Source organism: Homarus americanus, unplaced genomic scaffold (assembly GCF_018991925.1).
Source record: "Homarus americanus isolate GMGI-L3 unplaced genomic scaffold, GMGI_Hamer_2.0 scaffold56009, whole genome shotgun sequence".
In the NCBI taxonomy this organism is placed as follows: domain Eukaryota; kingdom Metazoa; phylum Arthropoda; class Malacostraca; order Decapoda; family Nephropidae; genus Homarus; species Homarus americanus.
Window position 1 is genome coordinate 5,483,263 of NW_024739542.1, and position 24,069 is coordinate 5,507,331.

General features: G+C 38.7%; 2 protein-coding genes across 2 annotated transcripts; both read right to left on the reverse strand.

Moving 5' to 3' along the window:
* Window positions 1-526: 526 nt before the first annotated feature.
* Window positions 527-2,924, reverse strand: LOC121874819. Its single transcript, XM_042379105.1, has 3 exons — window positions 2,351-2,924; window positions 1,199-1,800; window positions 527-544 (listed from the first exon to the last, which is right to left on the reverse strand). The coding sequence occupies exons 1-3, from the start codon at window positions 2,418-2,420 to the stop codon at window positions 527-529; spliced, it is 690 nt and encodes a 229-aa protein (XP_042235039.1). The 5' UTR covers window positions 2,421-2,924.
* A 5,773-nt stretch (window positions 2,925-8,697) lies between these two features.
* Window positions 8,698-20,476, reverse strand: LOC121874913. Its single transcript, XM_042379256.1, has 8 exons — window positions 20,398-20,476; window positions 19,817-19,970; window positions 15,127-15,202; window positions 13,366-14,025; window positions 12,906-13,052; window positions 12,439-12,627; window positions 10,726-10,834; window positions 8,698-10,185 (listed from the first exon to the last, which is right to left on the reverse strand). Exons 2-8 carry the CDS (start codon window positions 19,963-19,965, stop codon window positions 9,953-9,955), a joined length of 1,563 nt encoding a protein of 520 aa, XP_042235190.1. The 5' UTR covers window positions 19,966-19,970; window positions 20,398-20,476; the 3' UTR covers window positions 8,698-9,952.
* Window positions 20,477-24,069: the final 3,593 nt, after the last annotated feature.

Sequence of the window (24,069 nt, forward strand, 5' to 3'; positions counted from 1 at the left end):
GAGCATGGCGACCCACAAGCTGTCCTCCTCTGAGCACCCTCACCAACCAGCTCTCTCTACATCACGATTGTAACCATGCTGCCTTCCCAGCACCAAGCTGCATTGTACATCCAATACAACATGTATTCAGAGAGCACATTGTGAGTTTCCTTTCTCCAACCCATCCTGAGTGTGAACACAAACCCATACCTCCACAACGGCACCGAGTGTGAGCTCTTTCAAGACCAGACTTGACCAACACTGGAGCAGGGTCAGGTACATTCAGGAGCCGGTTCATGCCCAGTACTTGCCAACAGTGCGTAACAGAGACATGATCGATCGCCCAAGGGGCTAACGAGCCGATCATTTGGTGACGATGATAAAAGAAAAAGAAAAGTAACAGAGAAGTGACCGATCGCCCAAGCGGCTAACGAGCCGATCAGTGATGAAGATAAAAGTAAAAAGCGTGCAGTTTTTTCTTTTCTATATTTGAGATACCCCACTGTACTGTAATGTTGTATAACTAATGTTGATTGTTACAAAATTTCTACTCCATAAGCAACACCTTTAAATGTAAATGAAAAAGAATAAAAGAAAACTTTTGCCATAATAAACTCAACAATGGAAATACAGTACTGGGGTGTAATTACATTGCCTATGCTACACTTATGCTGACTGAAGATTTAACCCCTTGTGTATGGGCTCCCTTCTGAGGTGAATAAAATCTTCTGGAGTTTGTCAAATAAAATGATAAAGTGGTATCCCTGTAGTGAAGGGATTAAGAACTGCTGAAAGACCATATTGGAAATACTAGGTGTTACTGATCTACCTTCGTTATCCAAAGAGATTAGAACGCCTGCAAACTGCTTGGCTTATACTACAGACGGGCAAGGAGTGACCTAATTGAAGTTTATAAACGTCTCAGAGGGCACTACTCAGTTGAGTGTCCATACCTGGAGCTAGTGGACACCTGCCCCACAAGGGGTCACAGTTCAAGGTTGAAAAAACCCACAAGTCCAGAAAACTGTGAGGGCAAATTTTTTCGGATTGAGAAATGTGAATTCTTGGAACAATCTGCCAGAGAGTTTTTTGACGGCACTGAGTGTGAGTTGTTTCAAGACCAGACTTGACCAACACTGGAGAGGTTCACATACATTCAGGAGCCAGTGCATGTCCTTGCCAACAGTGTGTAACAGGCTTGACTGACCGCCCAAGTGGCTAATGAGCCGATCAGCGGTGAAAAGAATAAAAGTAAAGAGTATATGCTATCCTCAGTACATATTTCTACTGTATAAGTATTAAGCATGTATAAATTTCTACAAAATAAAATACAAGAAAATTGGAGGGCCTCCAAAGTGTTACCTTTAAAGCAGTTAGTGCGTAGATAAACGCCATCAGTAAAGGCTATAGGCTGGATGGATAATTTAGACTTATCCTTGAAGATAAAGCCTTCGTTGATGGGGAAGGTAACTTTCCTGACGTTGGTAGTGTTGTCCCTGTACCATTCCAGTACAATACCGGCCTTTTTAGCTGGCTTCAGGCGAAAATGTGTGAACACTCCTGGTGTGAAGACTTCAGACTGGTTTATTGTACAGTTGCTGCACATTAACTTCGAGCTATCATCATCATCATCATCCAGCAACTTCATAGTGGTGTTGCCAGAAAGAGAAGTATTGATCTGCAGCAATCTGCTGCTGTTAATCTTTAGGTAGAGACCTACACTCCATGTATCATTTCCCTTCAACTTAAAACCGACGGATTTTTCCATTTTGAAGCACTCGTAGGCAGCATTTCTTGCCAGGTAGGTTTCGGAAGTGCAGTCTGAAACATTTATATTTTTTATTTAATTTATTTTCTATTTCTTAAGAGTCCAGTAATCCCCATAAGTTCGTATTTTAACATAATTTTTGCTTTAAAATTCAAATGAATATTGTCAATTTAAGTAGTTAAGAATCAAATGGTACTTAGAACAGACAGGTGTATGGAAATGCAACTTATGGATGAAGATCAATAGAACCTTTAGACTATGAGAGCAGCATGAGTAATATTCTGATCAATCACACATTCTTGTTTTAGATAAAAAATTCCACACTTGGTGTCTGAGGGAAATGATCCCCATCAAATATTATAATATTTTGAAGTGTATGAGAAGAAAGCCAATGATGCTGTGATAAAATAACATTGCACTTATTAAAGACTATATAATGTACTGTAAATACCATATATTGTATAGTCTTTGCTCATTTATATGCAGATTAAAATATTTTATCTGACAAATTAACAAAACTGACTTTACACATTCTCTGTTTACAGATTTTGCCACCTTAGTTATGGAAGTGTTTCAATAATGCTGGTTCTGCATAGGACTTACCTTGTACGGTCGTTAAAACCTGGCCCAAGTGACCCAGCGCTATTGCTATCATTACAGCTGGCCAATACATTATGGCTGTAGGGTGAGTAAGATGATGTGCCTGTGTTGATAAGGGCCAGCTGACAGATACTTGGTGGCAGACTTGTGGCGAATGCAGTTACTTTGACACAAAATTGTACAAGATTAACTCGTGGAAAAAATAGTTAAAGGAGGCAAGTTCTAGGTCCTTTGAGTTCTAAACCATATTTGATTTCATTGAGATAAGTTAGGATCAATTTGGTTATGGTTAAGGTTAGATGGAGTGAAGTTTGATTGGGGTGCAGTTAGGTAAAGCTGAGGTGTGGTCGAGTGAAGAGAGAGAGCACAAGTTGCTCTACCTCCCTGAACGGTCCCCGACGAAACACAAAAATTGTATCCTCTCCAGATTACCTTATCCTCCCCTTGATATCTACACACCAGAGGTGGATATATTGTGATGTTAGTGAGGGCATTATCTCTCCTTGATAATAGATAATATTAAGTAATTAATATGATATGTGCGTACACCAATAATCATATTATAACACAAAGCTTTACATGGAACTGTATATTGTATGTAATTCTAACAAAAGAAAAACCTTGCTTCATATTTACCTAGTACATTACAGTACAGTATATTTAAATTAACTTGGATCAGACACGATTGGGTAGGTTTCGTCAATTATAAAAAAATTATTAGCAGGGTGAAAATCTTTACTTAAGATCGGAGACAGTGCTCACCTTACAGTATGTCTGAAAGATCACTGGCTCGAGCTTGGGGCACGCCACCACCACCACTAACTTCAGTTAAAGATCCCTGCCGACCATGCTGCCTCCTTGTGGCATACATTATGTTCAGGTACAGTTAAGCGCTCGTAAATGCTCAGTACCTACCGACAGTGTGTAACAGAGAAATGACCTGCCGCCCAAACAATAATGATAAGTATATAGTTATTGTGAATGGAAGGCTTAATATATAATCTCCAATATCTACACTCAACCTTGTGGGTTGTCAGACGTATGGAACTTACTTTTGCTGCAAGCCATTTGAATTTTTTTATTAAAGTTAGCTTGGCCATAAATAAAAGGTGAGTCGTAAAGAAGGTGGCAATTATTTATTAAGTTATTCTTACTTCTTTCTCATATTATCACAGGAAACAAGATTAATTGCCAGAATATGTAAATGAGTCAACTAATTAACCAGGCGAACATCAGAAACTTGGTGACCAGCGTTATCAAAGTGGCATCCCACAGGGTGTAGGCACAAGAGTAAGAAATAAGCCACACATAAAACAGCCTCTGGAAATTATGTAACCGAGGTCAAAGGGAGAGCATTCTGAGATGAAACCACAGCAACAGAAGACATGCGAGTCATATGGTAGCAGGTGAAAGTGGTGAGGTTATATCTTCCACCTTCCATCCCTCTCGAGGAGCTAAACTTTTGTCCTGAAGAAGTAGAGTGGTGGCATTAAGGTTACCTATGGTAACTAAACAACTAAAAGATAAAACAAGCATCAATGACACCCCCATCAAGGTGGAAGCCTGTCTCGACAACAACGTCGTGTGGGGAGTTATTTCCCTTGATGAGATGCAGCACTTAGAAGAAAACGAGCTACAAAACCTATTAGAAGACATAAAATTAGGAAAGATGAAGAGACCAGACGGAAAATCCAGTTTAACTGTGGTTGGATTTTGCCACAAATTGCCCAAGACGGTTACATATTCCAGTGAAGGCATACATGCCAAGACTCTCCCAGTGCTACAAATGTCAGCACTATGGGCAACCAGGGAAGAAGTGCTGGGCTCAGGAGGTCTGCTCCCCGTGTGGGACAACTGGGCACATTCAGAAGAGGATAAAAGTAAAAGTATACCATGTGTTTGGCGACCAACGAGAAATGACGTAGCTTGTGGCGGCCCTCACTCCTCTGACCGTGAGTGTCCCAGTTGAGGGAAGAGTGCATGATAGCTAAGGTGTTAGGTTAGACTAAGGATAATGAGAAACGATATATGTATGTTGCGTTGTGTTGTTTGGATGTTAAAGTCTTCGTATATTTTCATCAGTGAGTTCTGATATAATAATCATTTTTTATGGAAGTTGCTTCGTTTGGGAGATAATAATTAGGCGACTAGATGTGCACTACTTTCTGGCGCACACTAAGGTACTCTTTTTCGGGCCCCAGCGATACACAGCCAATAAACGCCTGTCGCCACTCACCAGTGTATGTTTATGAGCCAAATGTAGCGGGTCGCTGCTCTCACGTCCACAAAAAAACGTAAAATTACAAACATAATAGTAAGTTCTTTTTATTTAATATGCAGGGAGTTCTGGAGGGTTGAGCCTCACGGCTAGGAAGTTAGGTAAGGTTCGGTTGATTTCTTTGGTTAGGTTGGTGAGATCTTCTAATAATGCTTATTCCGCTTGTTTTTCTTATATAATAAGATAGATTAAGTTAATTTAGAAATAACCACTTTTTAACACATTTTTCATAACTATAAATGTCCACTATAATACAAAGTGAAATTGTGGCGTTTTTAAATTCATTATCTATGAAAAATCAACGGCTGTGAGGTCATAAATAATTACCAAAATTAAATCAATTAAATCTTTAAGTAAAAGCCACTTTTTCAATTCAGTTAAATGAAATTCAATTAAACCCAACACTGTTATATATGTTATAGTATTCATATTGGGTTTGGAGAATCGCTGGCACGCAGTGTCCTCCTTTTGGGGGTTATGGATATATGGCCACCCAAGAGGGGTGTGGCTATTTATGCTAAATAAGACCGGATAGCCAGCCAGGTGAGAGTGCAGGGGGAGAATGCTTTTGAAGAATCGAAGTGGTGTAAAATTGAACTTAAAGGGAGAGACTTACTCATTGTTGGATGTATCTACAGATCCTGAATTGTAGCTTATTAAACCAAAGGAACTTTGTAGCCATGTAAGGTCGTGCGGGTCGTGTCATGTTACATCGCCATAACAAAGGGTTTGGCATTTGGGCCTCCATTGCTAAGTGGCGGAAATTAGACAATGAATACAATTAGGAGCCAGTACATGCCAAAAATGCATAACAGAGACGTGACCGACCGCCCAAGCGGCTAACGAGCCGATCAGTGGCAAAGAGGATAAAAGTAAAAAGGAAACAATATGCAATGGGCCAACGGCCCTCAACCCTAGCCACCTCCATTTCATAGGGAGCTTTAACTATGGCGACATCGACTGGAGGAATGAATCCTCACCAAATGACCTTAATAATCGTGCTACTCTCATTGTAGAATCTCTTGAGAGACAATTATCTATGCTAGTATATTAAAAATCCGACCTCATCATAACTAACGTTGGAACATCTAACTGCCGTCACAGTGGCGTACATAAGTTTCTGGAAAGGGGGATGGGGGTAAGACTTGAAGATAAGGACATTATTTTATTGCCATACTGCTGCACCAGCTGTAAGTCCTCCCGAGAAAATTCCGAAAATTTACCACTTTCAGGGAGTTTTGAGGCTATCTGCAATGAATATCAGGACATATTTTATGGTCAGTATTATTCAATATTTGTACTTCATCCTATTAGTATATGATTTAATCACTCATTTTTTTAATATCTTTACTACTCTGGCGGTAATCTTTGTTCTGTTGGAGGCTGTCCCCTAACTATGGGACTGAATTAATTTGTAAGCACTTACGTTGTTGCGAATTGGTTGCATTGCGATGATTGAGTCGAGGGCACTACACACACACACACACATACAGTATATATATATATATATATATATATATATATATATATATATATATATATATATATATATATATATATATATATATATATATATATATATGCAAGTATATCACTAGTTGCGCGTGATCCAGGTATATGCTGATAACCACAAGGAAAGAAGAAAACACGAAGTTCCCAAGCGCTTTCGTGTAATTCACATCTTCAGGGGTGAGTACAGACTAAAGAAAAGTACAAAACAAAGTGTATATATACAGAGGAGGGTGAGACCAGGTCCACAGTGGTCAGGTATTAGGTAATGACCCTTCTAATCTTTAAATAGCACCGCAACGGTCGGTAGTCAGGTCAGAGGGTAAGGTGACCCAACCTTCTCACCTGGTTACAAATCTTCTTAATTACAAAATGTCCAGTTTGTACATGCCATTACTCAAATTCATGTTGAATGCTTCGGTATGTTTAATGAGACTATATTCTATGATGTTCCTACTATCAGTTGAATTACAAGATAATACTGAGGAGGCATTATCCCAGTCAATGCAATGCTTGTTATCCCTCAAATGAACAAACAGAGCATTGGATTCCTGGCCTGTCCTAACACTATATTTATGTTGTTTAAGTCTAGTTACAAGATCTTTACCTGTCTGACCTAAGTAAAACATATTACATTCCTTGCAAGGAACTTTATAAATGCAACCAATTGTGTTGTTGGGGGAGTTCTTGGGAACTTCGTGTTTTCTTCTTTCCTTGTGGTTATCAGCAAATATATATATATATATATATATATATATATATATATATATATATATATATATATATATATATATATATATATATATATATATATATTTATATATATATATATATACACACACAAACACACGAGTATACTGGGCATGTTTTGGTTTTTAAATGTCTGAGCATATATCAGTGTTAGCCTGTAATTGCTCGTGAAAGGCAATGACCCCTTTTTTAATATTGTATAGAACCCACTTATACCATTTTCCAGTCTTTGGGATCTTTTGTTCATACATGCTTTTGCAGAACAAGAATTTAAAGGATCACGAGAGCTCTGTCCACAACTCTCTTAAGTATCGTGGCCAATTAGGCTCTTATGAACTTAGATAATTATTTTCATTCTAATACAGTCCTGTTAACTGATGCTATTGACTCTCGTCAGGGAAGTATCTATGTAGGATAAATAACCTCAGTATTATGGATAAACAACAAAACCTTTATTTGGTAACATTTCAATAATACCTCTTGTCACTCTCAGACATTTAGTGTAATACTATAGCTTATACATGAAAAACTGTATAAGAATCATAAAATAAAATATATCATTGGATAAATTATTTTTAAATAAATTAAAACACCTTTCTCACACACAATACAGTGGGCTCTAGTGGTGAGACAAACACTTTACTGCTGTATCATCATCCATCTGTAGTCTCAGGACTCAGGGGACCTATTAGAAGATCCTGATGTACAAACAAGGAAGTCTTTGTTCAAAATGTACCCAATTAACCTAATTACAGTACAGTACTGTAATAATATTTTGGGATACAGTATATTTATCTTCAAGAATATTTTTTTTTTCATTTTACTTTTATCTTCGCCACTGATTGGTTCGTTAGCCGCTTAAGCGGTCGGTTACGTATCTGTTACGCACTTTTGGCAAGTATTGGGCATGTACTTACCCCAGGATTCACTGTTGTACCTGGGAACCTCCATCCAGGGCAATGCCACAACAATAAGCCTGGGCATATATTGAGGTGTAGGCGACACAGGAGACGTAGTGCAGGGCAGAGCAGTTTTTTGTGACATTATTTCAAGTCAGAGACAGCACATTAGGACTTAAGGCAGCACAGAACAGGCGCAAGTCTGTGTCTAACCGCTTTGTTGAAACACTTTTTGCTCGACACGTGTACTGTATGTGTCAGTGTGTTTCAAGGCATAAAATCATCGATTTTTTTATATGGCGGAGGAACTTATACAGGCTGATTGGGGTTAAAAGGTACTTTAGGACACTAGCCATCCTGACTACATGAAAACCAAGCTGAAAGAAAACATTTGGGATCATAAAGCTGAAGCTCTCACGTTAGGAGACAGTGAGTGTACAATATTGCTAACTGAAGCAAAAAATTAAAATCAATATCAAAACTAATATTGGACTTGAAAGTAATTTACTTCATTATTAAGTAATTTTAGTACACGACTGCCACGCATGGATACAGACTGCAAGCCAATGTACACACCACACCTGTGCTGTGCTGCCCTGCTCTGTGCCGACCTACGTTTCAATGTGCGCCTCGGCTAACAGCTGTCTGGACCCCCCTTTTCATCAGAAAATTCCAATTCTTTTTCTTTAATGCAGTATTGTACTCAGGTATTTTTGTATAGTAAAAAGTAATTACTATTGACCTCAGAATATTTCCTAATATCAAGTGCACATAGCTTCAAAATTACCTCAAAATGCCCATGATATATATATATATATATATATATATATATATATATATATATATATATATATATATATATATATATATATATATATATATATATATATATATACAGTATATATATATTGTACACTACCAAGACCATGAATTCTTGACCATTTAATTCACACAGAAAATTTCCAAACAAATATCTGATATAAATTATATTATATTGGTTAGTACACATATGTGCAGCATCACCATCATCGTTTTCATTGCTGCCTCCTTTCAGAAGTGAGATCCTTTGTCAGTAGAGTACTAAACTCATACCTTTTCTATCTTCCTCCATTACTACTCTCTTTCCATATTCACTGTCTTTCAGTTTTCATCATAATCAGTCTTCCTCAAGTCTTTCCTAACATAATCCTCTCATCTTATTTTAAGTGTTCCTTATCTGCTGTCCTCACCACCCTCCCTCCTCCAACTACTGCACATACCCCGCCCATCTTAGTCACCCTTCCACCAGCCACTCCATTACCCTCTTCTAACTCATACTGTACCTGCCTCTTCCTTCTGTTATTTATCCTACCCACTAGTTTCCACAAACCTTGCAGCCTCTGTCAAATTTATAGTCTTTCCCTTTAACTTGTTTCTCATCTTGTCATCCTTCATAACTCCTGCTTTAATTCCTGCCTGTGCCTTTCTTCTTACCTTCACCTCCCATCTCCGCATACTGCTCCCATGTGATGTACAAAGATGTTCTCTTGTTTTCAATTCTCTCTCACCACTTGTAAGTTCAGTTACTGATGTTCTCTAAAATCAAACCTAAACCACATTTTCTAAATCACTCATTTTCCTGAAGCTCTTGTCTCTCTTCTGTCACCACACAGAACTCCCAGTGTATTTCCTTCACTCTATAATGTTTCCTTATCAACTTTTCAACTATAATAATCAATAAAGGACTCATGACTTAGATCACCGCCTTGTCCCACCTCAAAGTTTACTTCAGATATGGGATCACACGAAGATTAGGAATCCCTGCTTATTTCATCCGATGATTAAACTCCCTAATGCAAACCTAACCTAACCTAATCTTCACTAACCAAATCTAACATAACCACACCATTTAGCATTAGGTTGCTTAATCATCAAGTGACATAAGCCGAAGGTTCCTATCTCCATGAACTCCAAGATTTGTCAGATACGCCTCCTCTTGTAGTAATTCTGGCTACTGTGTTCTTATACATTCCTTCGCCCATTTTACCTGTGCTTTCAGGTACTCCCAACCATCTTAACATTGCAATAGCTTCCTATCCTGGTGCTGTGTCACAAGCCTTCCCCAGTCAACAAACTCAATAGTGTATCTTGTTTTTCTGTCACGACAGGAGTATGGGTAAGCCACAAGCCTCATTGCATCTCACTACTGTCATGGCTGGCATGGATAACCGCACCACAGTCAGAGATGAGGATATCTGCCAAGCTTCCCTTAGCTGCAGCCTCAGTCAACACTTTCATCCCACCAGTGAGGGAACCCACCGAGGTGTAAGGTGAACCCAGTTGTCCTCCGCTTAAACCACCTCTGGTCAGCAGCCAGAACTTGATCTCTCCCTTGTGTGTCCCCGGCAAACACACCACGTCCCCTGAGGTAAAGCATTCATTCTTTCACAAACCAAATAATTAAGTGCCTTTTCTTATCTGCAGTTATGGAGAATTTAATGTAAGGATCTTTGAAGGACTTAGTAAATTTAACATAAGAATGTGAGAATCTGTAAATTTAAGGAAGGAAGTTGTAAGGCTGAGTGAATTTAATGAAGGAATCTGAGAAAACAGAAAACTTTTACATAGGAATCAGAAGGAATCTAAGAATTTAAGTAAGTCTTACAGAGAAATCTGAGAATACTGGTAAAATTAAAGGAGAAAACTCAACATAAAGGTTAATTTAACACAGATCTATAAACACAGGTACGCTTAACATGGGAATCTCAGTATGGAAGAGACCTGAGGATATAGGTAAATTTAATGTAAGAATCACAGAAAAATACAATCACAAAATGAAACACACGGAAGGTCTCATTTAACACTAAGATTGACAACCTCTTGACAAATTATCTAAGACAAAGGTTTCTTAGGACGTAATCTGGAAGACAAGATTGTCTCAAGAACCAGGGTTGTGGACTGACCTGCATTATGGGGGTGTTGTTGAGGCTGTTGAACTTGGGCACTGATGGCATTATCTCGCTCTTGGCGGTACTTCCATAACAGCATACCCTCTCCTCCAGCCACTTCCTCCTGCCATGATTCAATACAAATGAAGGTCACCTTTAAATATCAGATGGATTTTATAGAGAACAAATTAATTACTGAGACTTCAGATGAATTGAATCTATGCTAAGAGAAGAAAGTGACAATGTTGCAAAGATGGTAGTGAATGGGACTATTGACGGTAGAAGGATGAGACGAAGAAAACAGCATTGATTGAGATGAAGGATATGGTATAGAATGCAAGAAAACGAGTGCAAAGGAAGAAGTTATGAAACCAGCAACTTGCATCACCCTTAATGTGAAAAATAAGTAGAGAGGAAAGAGAAGACTATGATGTTATCACATTCACAACAGTTATGTAAGAAAGCTGATATAGATAAATCTGCATTTCAGCGTGAAGGAGTATTGGTTATCGACAATGTGAAACATCTTGTTACAATAGCTACATTAACAACGGTGGATCATAAACTCGCTGCCGTAAAGCCATATGAAGTGTGACGACAAGGAGACAGTACCAGGCAAACTGACATACAATAAACCAACCTTCAATGTTTAAACATCCGTGACCCCTGACCATGATTCATCAGCGAGTCACTGTGATGGGTATATTGTTATTATGCCGAGCTCGTAGTTTGTTCATCCATCTTTTCATGTGACAGTATTATCCATTTATTGAACTGTTTGAATATCTTCACAGAATAATAATCTATAAACCCAAATTACCTGGTAACTTAGAAACTTTATCCACTGAACCATCTACATAAGCATAAATCAGTATAAGACTTCCAAAAGATGTGTAAATCGACTATGTTAGTTATCTATTAGTGGAATAATATTATACACGAACTTTTAGTGTAATATCATATCTATTAAACTTTAAAGTGTACTTATAAGTTGTAAAAGTGGTGGGCAGCCCCATAGACCAAACAAGTGATCGCGGGCACCTTCGTGCCCAGTGAAAGTTTGAAGGCTTGTGCTTGGCTAGCGTACAGCGAATGAGGGTGCGCCAAGTCCGTAGACTTGCATGGTTAATTAGGGTGCTCCAAGTCCGTAGATTTGCATCGATTTCCATCGTAAATAAAATGGTTAATTAATGCCTTCCTAAAGAAACTATCGACATGGGACCAGGTTTGTTCCACTCTACGATTTTTTTGCGATTTTTCCACCATGTTTGATGAAAAACGATTGTGCCGTTTCGGCTGCCCAGAACAGACAGACAGACACACGCCTAGTCCTATAGTATATTAGATAGATACTCCACTTGGGGGTAATGTGGTTTGAACACACTGAGACCAAGTTTTCAAAATACAGTCAGTGTCCAGTTAGTGTACTCGTTTTCAGAAATGCATCAAGTACAATACGTAAGGCAGACACTGACTGTACAATGAAGTGGCATTGCACTGCATTGTACTGTACTGCCTATTACTGCCCCAACTGCTAGAAAGTACTGGTAGTGCCCCACTCAACTACTGGTAGTAGGACACGAGCCAGAAACTGTTGGGTCAGGGGTCGAGTGCTATATCCACTTGGCTATCATGTCCCAAAATAAGGAACATAATTCGACAAACAAAAGAGGTAATACAGAGGACAAGCAACAATGCACCACTATATACATAAGTGGTATGACTCACCTTTTGTGGGAGTTTTTTGTCTAGTAGTGAGAACTTGAGTCCGAGGCACAGGTTGAACAGGAGGTGGGAGGCGGGCTGGTTGATTTTCAGACTGATGTACACACGCCCACCCTCATCCCTGCTGCCCCACCTAAGGTCCATGAACACCATTTTGACCTCTTCCTGCAGCTGACTCAGCATCTTGTTCCACTGAAGAAGGCAAAGGAAACACCATCCAATATTACCATACACACATAATGATTGATATCTTCATTTCCATAATATGATGACTGAAATCTTACACTGATGACTTAATGTTGTACCATTCTATATCTTGCAGTCAGAGTTGTGTTAGGCCTTTAACCTTCACATTACATTACTATCATTTTCAGGGATATTAAACTTCCTCTATTAATTTCACTCTCTCACACTCCTTCCTCCCGATAAAAATAAACACTTACATCTTCTTTACATGGTGTACCACTCACCTTGAAATGGGGTTTCTTATCATTGTTGCTGAGGTTGCTTTGTTTCCTGGGGCAGTATAGGTGGAGGCCACGGTCTTCCCAGCGCAGCAAGGCACTCTTACCTTCATCAACCTCCAGTAGTACATCTTGTCTCCAATGGCTCCCCACCTGTCGGGGCATTGTCTATCAGAATCCAGACTCGGTGGGCACATCCTGAGCTCATGAATCCTTGCCTACCATTCACTTTAGTGTGTGTGTGTGTGTGTGTGTGTGTGTGTGTGTGTGTGTGTTTCAACAATTTAAAAGGATGCCTAGCTGAAGGGCGTCCTATAGGTTACTGGAAATAAATTCAAGAAAACAATACAAAATTTTACAATAAGCCACAAATATCTTATTAATAACCAAACTTCTAGCGCAAGAGGAAAAAGGCATATGCAAACTGACCCAAATGTCAGTTCACCAAGTGTGAGAAATAATTAACCTTTCTGGTGAGGCAGGAGGCCTTGTTATTTAGGGATGTGACGATGGTCCTGGCACTAGCAAGGAAAGAGGTTGCTTCATCTGCCTTCATAAAGGGTAGCTGGGTCTTGGTCGTGAAAACTTCTCTTAGCTTGTGCACATTCCCCTTGTACTTCTGCAGTTCCCTGATGCCGGAGATACCTACAGGAAAATTTGGTGCATTAGAGAGCATCTCCTCCGCCAGCATCTCCATTTGCTTGAGTTTCTGCCCTGTGTTCTTCATCTCTGTCACTTGAGACTCGAGGATAATTGTGGTTAAAAGAAGTTTTCCTGCTGTCTTCTTGATATCCTTGGACAGGTCACCAATGTTGTGGATGTATGAAGAAGTTTCATTTTCACTTGCTAGATGGTTCCCGCAAACCTTGTGAATGTCGTCCAGTATTTCTAGAATTGACGTGTTTACCCCACGCTTCAGGTCCTCGACGACGTCTGCGATCTTGTTGGTCTTATGTGGTTCACTGCGGTGGTTCTCTACAACACACTCCCCACAAGCAGGATTTTGGCAGGTGACGCACCAGTACATGAGACGCGTCCCGTCGTGAATCCTGCACTTGTCGTGTCTGTTCTTTGCCTCCATGTTATTCTTATTTTTTTTTTCATCTCTAGCGTCATTGGCGATCCCCTGCAATAAATTTAAAACATAGTCATAATCGTATTATGGTGATGAGTTACTCCTTGGTGGGTCAACCCCCCTCGTGGAGTGAACAGTAATCCACAATATTTAACCAAAATCGAAGGAGTTTCGATTTATCAGCCCCAGTTATAGGATTTTGGATTTTTCTTTACATTTATTATTATTATTATTTTTATTATTATTATTATTATTATTATTATTTTTATTATCATTATTATTATTATTATTATTATTATTATTATTATAATTATTATTATTATTATTATTATTATTATTTTTATTATTATTATTATTATTATTATTAGTATTATTATTATTATTATTATTATTATTATTATTATTATTATTATTCCAGGTCTTCTTTTTAGTGGAAATAACATCTGTTCCGAAAAGAGCTGACACATTCACAAAACACCATGTTTGAGTGCTATTGTTATGCTGTACAGGTGCAGCACAATACATTGCTCTTAAAGAACTGACTTGGCTTTGGTGTCATAATGCTATTCATCTTAAGTATGGCCTTATTACCAGCCGATACATAATACAGTAACCTAGTACCAAAGTAATGGCAAGTATATCAGTGATTATGACTGTACAGTGTGCACATGTATGATTATACCAACCCTGAGTGTGTGATTGTATCTTGAGTATGTGTGTATGGGGGTGTGACTGTATCTTGAGTGTGTGTGTGTGTGTGTGTGTGTGTGTGTGTGTGGAGGTTGACTCTATCTTGGGTGTGTGTATGGGGGTGTGACTGTATCTTGAGTGTGTGTGTGAAGGTGTATGACTGTATCTTGGGTGTGTGTGGAGGTGTATGACTGTATCTTGAGTGTGTGTGTGTGTGGGGATGTGACTGTATCTTGTGTGTGTGTGTGTGTGTGTGTGTGTGGAGGTTGACTCTATTTTGGGTGTGTGTATGGGGGTGTGACTGTATCTTGAGTGTGTGTGTGAAGGTGTATGACTGTATCTTGGGTGTGTGTGGAGGTGTATGACTGTATCTTGAGTGTGTGTGTGTGGAGATATGACTGTAGCTTGGGTCTGTGTGTGTGTGTGTGTGTGTGTGTGTGTGTGTGACGATGGTGGTCTTACCTTGAGGGCAATGATCAGTTCTAGGAGGCCATGGTTAACGTGCAATGTCTCCAGCTTCCCATTTGGCTGCCCGGTTCTGTGGAGACGCCAGCAAACGTGAATTTTTGGACGGGATACCGAATTTCTACAGGCTCAAGATTTTAAATAGGCTACAAGTTTTCTATAGGCAAGCTGCAGTGTTATAGGTTACAGGTTTTACACAGTTAGTCTTGTATATGTGTTGATTTTGTGTGGTTACAGTTATATTTCAGAGTTACAGGTCATCTGAGTTATTTGTTCGTACGTTTACATGCTTTATGTTGTCCCATATTTTATACGGGTATATGCTTTATACAGTTATATGTGTTATACGGGTATATGCTTTATACAGTTACATGTGTTACAGGTATACAGTTAGACGTGTTATCTAGTAATATGCTTTTTAATGTTAAAATTTCATGCAGTTTCATGTTTTATAGTTACAAGTGTAATATTTCTATTTCTATACAGTTGTGGATTTTATACAGTTGCAAACTTTGTATGGTTTTTTCATGAGGCTAATATTTTATACAATCACAAATTCTCACACTAGTTTTAGTCCAGCTATTGGTTTTATACCGTTACAGATATACACAATTACAAGTTTTATGTAGGTGCAGTTTTCATAATGTTATAGGCTTCAAATTACTTTTCTTTATACAGTTACATGAGCGGGTCAGCACTAGTTGATTGTTTTACAGGTGACAAGCAGCATACAGTACTTTTATTTAACCAACAGATATTATTAGGACAAAGTAAGAATAGCGACATAGATAACGCCGGAAAATGTTTAGGTGGTGTGTGTAAGGGGGGGGGGGTTCCGCATGCCTCCAATATCCCACGATGGTCCTATCACACGCATTCTTTACTTTTACTTTTTACTTTTATCCTCTTCACCACTGATCGGCTCGTTAACCGCTTAGGGGATCGGTCACGTCTCTGTTACGCACTGTTGGCAAGTACTGGCTCCTGAATGTATCTGAAAATGCTCCAGTACTGGTCAAGTCTGGTCTTGAAACAGCTCACACTCGGTGCCGTCACAACACTCTCTGGCAGGTTGTTCCAAGAGTTCATACCTCTCACCCCGAAAAAATTCGCTCACGGTTTTCTGGACTTGTGGCTTCTTCAACCTTGAGCTGTGACCCCTTGTAGGGCGGGTGTCCACCAGCTCCAGCTATGGACAATCGACTGAGTAGTGCCCTTTGGGATGTTTATACACCTCAATTAGGTCACCCCTTGCCTGTCTGTAATATAAACTAGGCAATTGCAGGCGCTCTAATCTGTCTGGGTAGCTGAGGTGCCGAAGACGAGGTACCAGTCTGGTGGCCCTCCTTCGGACATTTTCAATCAACTGACAGTCCCTAGCATATCTCGGGGACAGTACTCCAGGCGGGGAAGCACCTCGCTCTTGAAGAGCGTTACGAGGGATATCTGAACGACCTTCTTATATGACTTAATAATTTAGTTGCTTGATTCACCTTCTCAGGTCTTATTTATCTATCAGCGTCGAAAAATTATCGTTGTCTTATCAACCTGCTCACATTACTAACGTATCCTGATGCAACACAGTCAGTGACACGTCAAAACAATAACAGATTTTGATGTCATACAGCCAGTGCCGGATTAAGCTTAATAGGGGCCTGAGGCACAGATCAGCTTGGGGGCCCCCTACCCTCAAGGTATATATAAATAACAAGAACAAAAAATTACTAAATTGATTGCTACTATTGTTTACTCAAAAATAAAAATGCACGACTATTGGTAACTTAAACAAACACCTTTTAGCTTTCTTTCTAGAAAATTCATCAATGATATCATCAAAATTAAGTTTCCGCAAAATATCAAATTCAATGTTCATAAGAGACAGAAATTGGAGACGTGGCTGGGACATTGCTGAACGAAGCTCATTTTTTCTATGCTTCAACTTCGAGAAAGTTCGTTCTCCACTTGAATTAGACACCATTAGTGACAGAAAGATTCTCAGCATGATCTCTGCATTCGGAAAAGTTGATGACAGTCTTTTATCTTTGATAATACGATACATAAACAACTCATTTGATTCTTCTTGTGTTTTTTTCATCTTGGCACAGTAAAACAAATTGTGAGAGTTGTACTAGTTCATCACCAAGCGATGCCTCAAAATCTTTAGAGTACACAGAGAGCTGTATGTTACAGCTCACATGAGGACTTTACTTTATCCTCTTGCCACTGATAGTGTAGTATCATAGTCCTGTTAGCAGCTTGTTATACACTTAGCGAGTACTGTACTGGCTTCAAAATGTATTGTAACTTAACCTTCGACAGTATTGGTCAAATCTGGTTTTCAATGAGTTTACACGACACTGGCAGATTATGCCAAGAGTTCACAACTAGTGTAAACCTAAGCGAAGGACCCTCCTGGAAATAAGCATCTGACAGCTTTGTCGGCTTTCCTTGGTCAAATTGCTTTACTGTTTACCATTGTTGTATACTTACACTGCATAGGCAAGAAATGGGAACTGTGCTGTATACTCCCACGGCCTACGTATACCGCATGTCTTACATTGTCTATATTTATGCTGAATTGTATACAATACTGCATAGTTCATATATATAATTTTACTGAAAAAATATTATTATTATTATCACTCCAAAAAGTTTGCTCTGATTTTTCTGATTTTGTGACCTCTAGTGGTGCGGGCAATAGCTAGGTATGAACTCTCGACTGAGTAATGTCCTCTGGGGTGTTTTTTTTTTAACAGTTGATTACATGGGGATCACTGACAAGGTTCTAACTCAATCACATGCTAACTGGTTTAAAGTACAATTTGGGTAAGAACTATCATATCTGAAAAACTTTCCCCAGGATTGTTACAATAAATTATCATACAGTAGTTAAGGGCATTGGATTAATTGAAGCCACTAAAAATATAAAATGTAGATATAGTAGATAATATTTGACTTTAAAGTCTTTTATTATGTTACTCCTTGTCCGTCTATAGTATAAACTAGGCAACTGCAGGCGTTCTAATCTGGGTAACTGAGGTGCCGTAGGGCAGGCACCAGTCTGATGTGTCTCATGTGGACGTTCTCAATAAACTGACACTCTAGCATATCTCGGGGACCAGACAGAACTTCAAACAGGAAAGCACCTCACTTCTGAAGAGCGTTATGGAAGCGCCCTTCTTATAAGACCTACTAGCTTAGTTACTTGATTTACCTTCTTCTGACAATAGTTCTGAGAACTTCAACTAGTTATCAACATGCACACCCAGGTCCATTTCACTTTTGGTCTCCATTATTGACGTTCCTTTGTCCTGTTAGGACATGTGATATGCCTCCTTACTGTTGGAGTGACCTAGGTACATCATTTTGCATTTCATTAAGTCGAATCTTAACAGGCCATTCCTTTGACCACTTCTGAATCTAACAAAAATCTTTCTGCAGTGCTTCGCAGTTTATTTGGTTCTTAATTTCCCTGCATAACTTAGCATCGACCACAAAAATTTGTATTGGGGAGTGTATAGCTTTTGGAATATATGACAAAGACTCGGAAGTCACAACTCACATGTTAAAAAGTATGTGTTATTGTTAAGGAAGAGTAAATGGTGATATACTGATTAATGATAACTCGATAACTAAAGAACCCAATGTAATTTTGTAAACTGATAAACGACAGCGGTTAATTGGTTAATTCCCTAACGACAGATCCAGGAAATATATCTACTGGGCGTAACTTTTATTTCAAACTTAATGATATAAAATTAAGATTACAGTATCATTATTTTTTATAGAATTTAAAACTAATTAATTATCTTTAATATCTCACATAATTATTCTAACGAGTTTGATGTGTGAAAATTATCGTGTCGTGCGGCAGTTTATTTAATTTAATATCAAAACAATATATAGAGACTTATTTCTAATACTAAACTTGAATGATAAATATTCACATTGACGACAATAAGAAGTTATGCGTGACCCAGAGATATGCATGAACCTTACATTCTCTGGTTTCCCGGCCAGGCAGAAAATGTATTTCGATAAATAAATAAATCTGAAAGTGATTGAGAATTGAAGATATATATTACTGTACATAATAAACACTAGATTGTCCTCAGCCTGGTACTCCTTAACTCCTCCCCACATTACAAAGCGATCAGTGGCGTAGAGGATAAGGTACGGCGACACTCGAACATGGAAATATCACCAGCCATTCAATATATTGTACTGTAATGTATACACCTCGTGTTCTGCTATATTGTACTGTAATGTATACACCTCGTGTTCTGCTTGTAACATTATATTAATGTCCACAGTGTATCTTACAGCATAGCCCCCCCCCCATTTTTTTTAAAATCTGACCAATATCATAAGCATTTTGAGGCCATTTTAAGGCCATGTGCACTTGATAATAGGAAATATTCTGAGGTCAATAGTAATTACATTTTACTGTAAAAAAAACACCTGAGTACAATACTGCATTAAAGAAAAAGTACTGGAATTTACTTGTGAAAACGGGGGGTTTGGACCCCTAGGACACCACTGGATCCGCCCCTGTTAAATGGCTTGCTTTAAAATTATGTACCTTCTCTATACCCGTCCATGAATGGGAAACGCCTTCTGGATTGCTATGAACTTTAAATTTGCTATATAAATAAAGTAAAAAAAGATAGGAGGGAGAGCTAGTTACCTGCAGGTCGGGCAGAGGTAGGCGCGGTGCTGGGCTAGTCGCTCAAGGCAGCTGAGACAGGTGTGGCCACACGCCGGCAGCAGCAGCGGTTTTCGTCTCTGATCATCAAACCCTCCACCACACAGCCCACACTTCGACAGCCCGTTCATTGTATCTATAACAGTGAACATGTGAATATGAAATGTTTGTTTGGAAAAGCAATAACAAATATCATTAGTTAACTAAAAGATGTATAAATAAAACACTTGTGGACCAAAACCTAAGGGCTTATTACTAAAACACGCAGACGTAAGACTAATGACAACACAAGACGTTACAATAAAAATTAAGTCACAAGAGAAAGGCAAGGAAAATACATTTCGCTCATGTGGATGGAAACTAAATCAGTACATAATTTAATAAATGAAAAAATTGGAGGAGGGAGAGCCGCCTGTGGGTCGGGCAGTGGTAGGCGCGGTGCTGGGTGCATGGGTTGCTCAAGGCAGGTGATGCAGCAGCACACCGAAATGTATGTATATAAGTATATGAATAAAGACTACATAAATGTCTAGAGTCGGAGACATAATGTATGACTCACTCACCAGTGTACAAGTAAGGTAAGTTCCAAACGCTCACAATAACAACTACGGTACTTCTAATACCGACCCCCACTGCCTTCGTTGTTGAATCACAGTAATAGCATTATAACAACACTTTCTCTTATATATACAGTACTGATAGCTGTTGGTACCTGGTGATAGCGATTAAGAGATAACTTTGAATCTCTCATAACCCGGACATGAATAGTTTGGAAGCATTATCAGCTGTTTGTGTTTACATTTTTTTTATTATGACGGATCTAGAGTAATCATTGTCAGATAACACATTATTGATCACGTTATGATATTCTACGTAGTCACCACTATGAAATTTATAGATACCAAATTTATTGGTTGAATTGCGACTTAAACTACATGTACTGTTCTTATGTCCTTAATTACTCGAGTTAATAAAAGTCTTCTATGGCATTACATGTGCAGTACAGTACGCAGTTTATACCGACTCGCTTCTCATATTAATTTTTTCTTGTATTATTAAGCCCGAACCATGAATGTTAAGTAATTCTGTTAGAGACTCTTCCTATGCTTGATTTTCTTAATAATGGATAAAAACACATCACGACACAGTATATTCTCAGTGTAGTTTCAGTGCCTTGTTTGTCTTATATATTAAATGACTTTTGTGATATACGATCTTCCTTATCTAATTAGGGTAATTTTGAACTTGAGATTGCCTGCATTTAAAACGCTGGCTGGCTGGCTCAGTTGATTGATGCTCTACAAGATTTCTTAATCGTTCGTATGTTGAATGAAGTCGCCATGTGTAACCGTGACCAGCTGGGTACCACAGGGCAATGTATTGGGCTCGTAGTTGTTTGTTTGTTTCAGAAATGACATGCCGGGAGCTATAAACTCCTCAATGCAATATGTTTGCGAACGATGCCACGTTATTCAGGGAAAATAAGAGCCAAACAGACTGTGAAGAGCTGCAGAAAGATCTCTGCGAATGTCAAGAATGGTCGAAGGAATGGCTGCTAAGATTTGTCACGAAGTGTAAGACGAAGCACCTAGGCCGTACCAAGAGTAAGGAGGCGTATCACATGTCCCGATGGGAAGAAAAAACTGCATTAATAGAGACCGAATGTGAAAAGGACCTGGTTGTGTATGCTAACAATGAACTGAAGTTCTCAGGCCATTGTGAGAAGAGGGTGAATCAAGAAACTAAACTAGAGTTGTGAACTCTTGGAACAATCTGCCAAAGAGTTTTGTGACGGCACCGAGTGTGAGTTCTTTCAAGACCAGACTTGATCAACATTGGAACAGGTTCCGGTATATTCAGGAGTCAGTGCATGCCCAGTATTACTTGTTAACAGAACAGAGACGTGACCGACCGCCCAACCAGCTAACGAGTTGATCAGTGGTGAAGAGGATAAAAGTAAAAGATATTTTTCTATACAAGGAGATACGAGAACTCCACTATCTTGTTCACTGAAGTATACATGACGATCTAAGTATTACCTTAAAACAAAATTATTAGTGAGCCTTTAGAATATTTATTTGTATTCTCTTATACCTTGTTAGGACTGGGAAAAAAAAGAATCTACGTTATAATGCTGGCTACACTCAGTCCCAATTCGCATAACTTTACACAATGAAAAGTCTTGGTAATACTGTAGTGAAGATTTAACAATGTCCCGAATTTGTTAAAGTTAAAACACAAAACAAACGGGTAAGAATAACATCAATATTACACAACTTTAGATTAACTAAATACATCCACCCGGTACTATAGTTAGGGAACGAAGTTATACAGGTTTGTGTAATTAATTTTGTCTGTTAAGGAAACGTTGCTGGTAAATGCAGTTTCACTTTAATTCGAATGCCTTTTAGGACGATATATTTTAGTACCACTTTACGCCAGTGTACTTTATTCTTACATTTTCAGTTACGAGGATTATTTAATTTATGGACCTATGAAGAGTGGGACGTGTGTTTGTGTGTGGCGCAGCTGATATCACAGTTTTAACAACTATCACGCAACAGCTTCGTGGAATACGAGTGGGTGGGTGATCTATACCCGATTGGGACGTGTATTGAACCTTGTTTATAATGAACAGTAAATGGATCAAAACTTGAGTCAACTTGACCACGATTCCCAAAAGTTGGTTCGATGAATATTTCTCATAAGATGTAAGTAAGCACCTAATAGTTAACTTAATACTGATCCATACATATTTGTCGATTGTGTGTTACTGATGGAACGACTCGTAGAAGAAAGCAGAAAGAATTCACCTGGGAACCAAACACAGCAGGTTGGTCGAATGAACTATCGTGATTCGTGATCGTGACAATACCAATGTGACAAGCAACCTGGGAGGTGGAAACAGTTCAGGTAGGAGGAGGTTGAAATTTCCAAGTGATTTACACATTCCATTCTATAAGCTGTTGCCGTGGGCTGCTACACTGGGAAGATAGCATACAAAATTTGAACCTCTGCTCACTGGTCTATAATTATTGCCCCCAAAATAATAATTTCAATGAAAAAATACACCCCCAGGTCCTTTTCATATTATGGTCGCTGTTAAGGCTGTTTTCTTCGTCCTGTTGGGACTTGTGATATGCCTTGTGGGGTATGGGATGTTTGGTTCACACTCAGGATGGGATGGAGAAAGGAAACTCACAATGTGCTCTCTGTATACATGTTGTATTGGATGTACAATGCAGCTTGGTGCTGGGAAGGCAGCATGGTTACAAGCGTGATGTAGAGAGAGCTGGTTGGTGAGGATGCTCAGAGGACAGCTTGTGGGTCGCCATGCTCGCCAGCGGGAGAGAGGACCGCCAGGCAGGCGGAGGAGGTTCGTTAGCCGCTTGGGCAGTCGGCCATGTCTCTGTTACGCACTGTTGACAAGTACTGGGCATGAACTGGCTCCTGAATAAATTGGAACCTGCTCCTGTGTTGGTCAAGTCTGACCTTCAATGAGCTCACACTCAGTGCCGTCACAAACTCTGATAGATTGTTCCAAGAGTTCACAATTCTCTCCCCCAAAAAGTTTACCCTCACAGTTTTCTGGACTTGTGGCTAACGAGCCGATCAGTGGTGAAGAAGGATAAAAGTAAAAAGTATATTTAATAATATGGCGTAGAGTAGGCTATTGAGTACAGGGCGATTTGGCGCGACTATGCTCGTTATTTTCTTATTGGTTAATATTAAAGTGTATTATTGTGGTGTAAGGTCTTCAAGTGCCCCCATTAGACAATACATCGTAGAGGAACAATTAATAATCAATAGACAAATCTATTAATGAACCTGTAACTGTCAAATAAAATGAATAATGTTAAAGATACACAAAACATATAACGGCAAAATATACCCAATATTTTCTGAAGGTAGACAAACCGAAGCTAACATATAGTCATCTGAGGTTAATTTGAATTAATATTAGTATTTTTTTAATTGCCTAAAAATTTAATAGATTTCCAACCACTTGTTGTCCATAATTGTTCGTGGTAGTATTTTAGCATTAACATAAACATATCAACTCTGTTGATAACAATATAAACGTGAAAAAAATCGTTTGTTGTATTACTTAAATTTAAATATAGTAGATATAGAAATAAATAAATAAATAGATTAGCATGAAGAACATGATATTTCAGACATAAATGTTCTCTTTACAACAAAGTCTTTAATTTGAGGCGTTTGTTTACATGTTT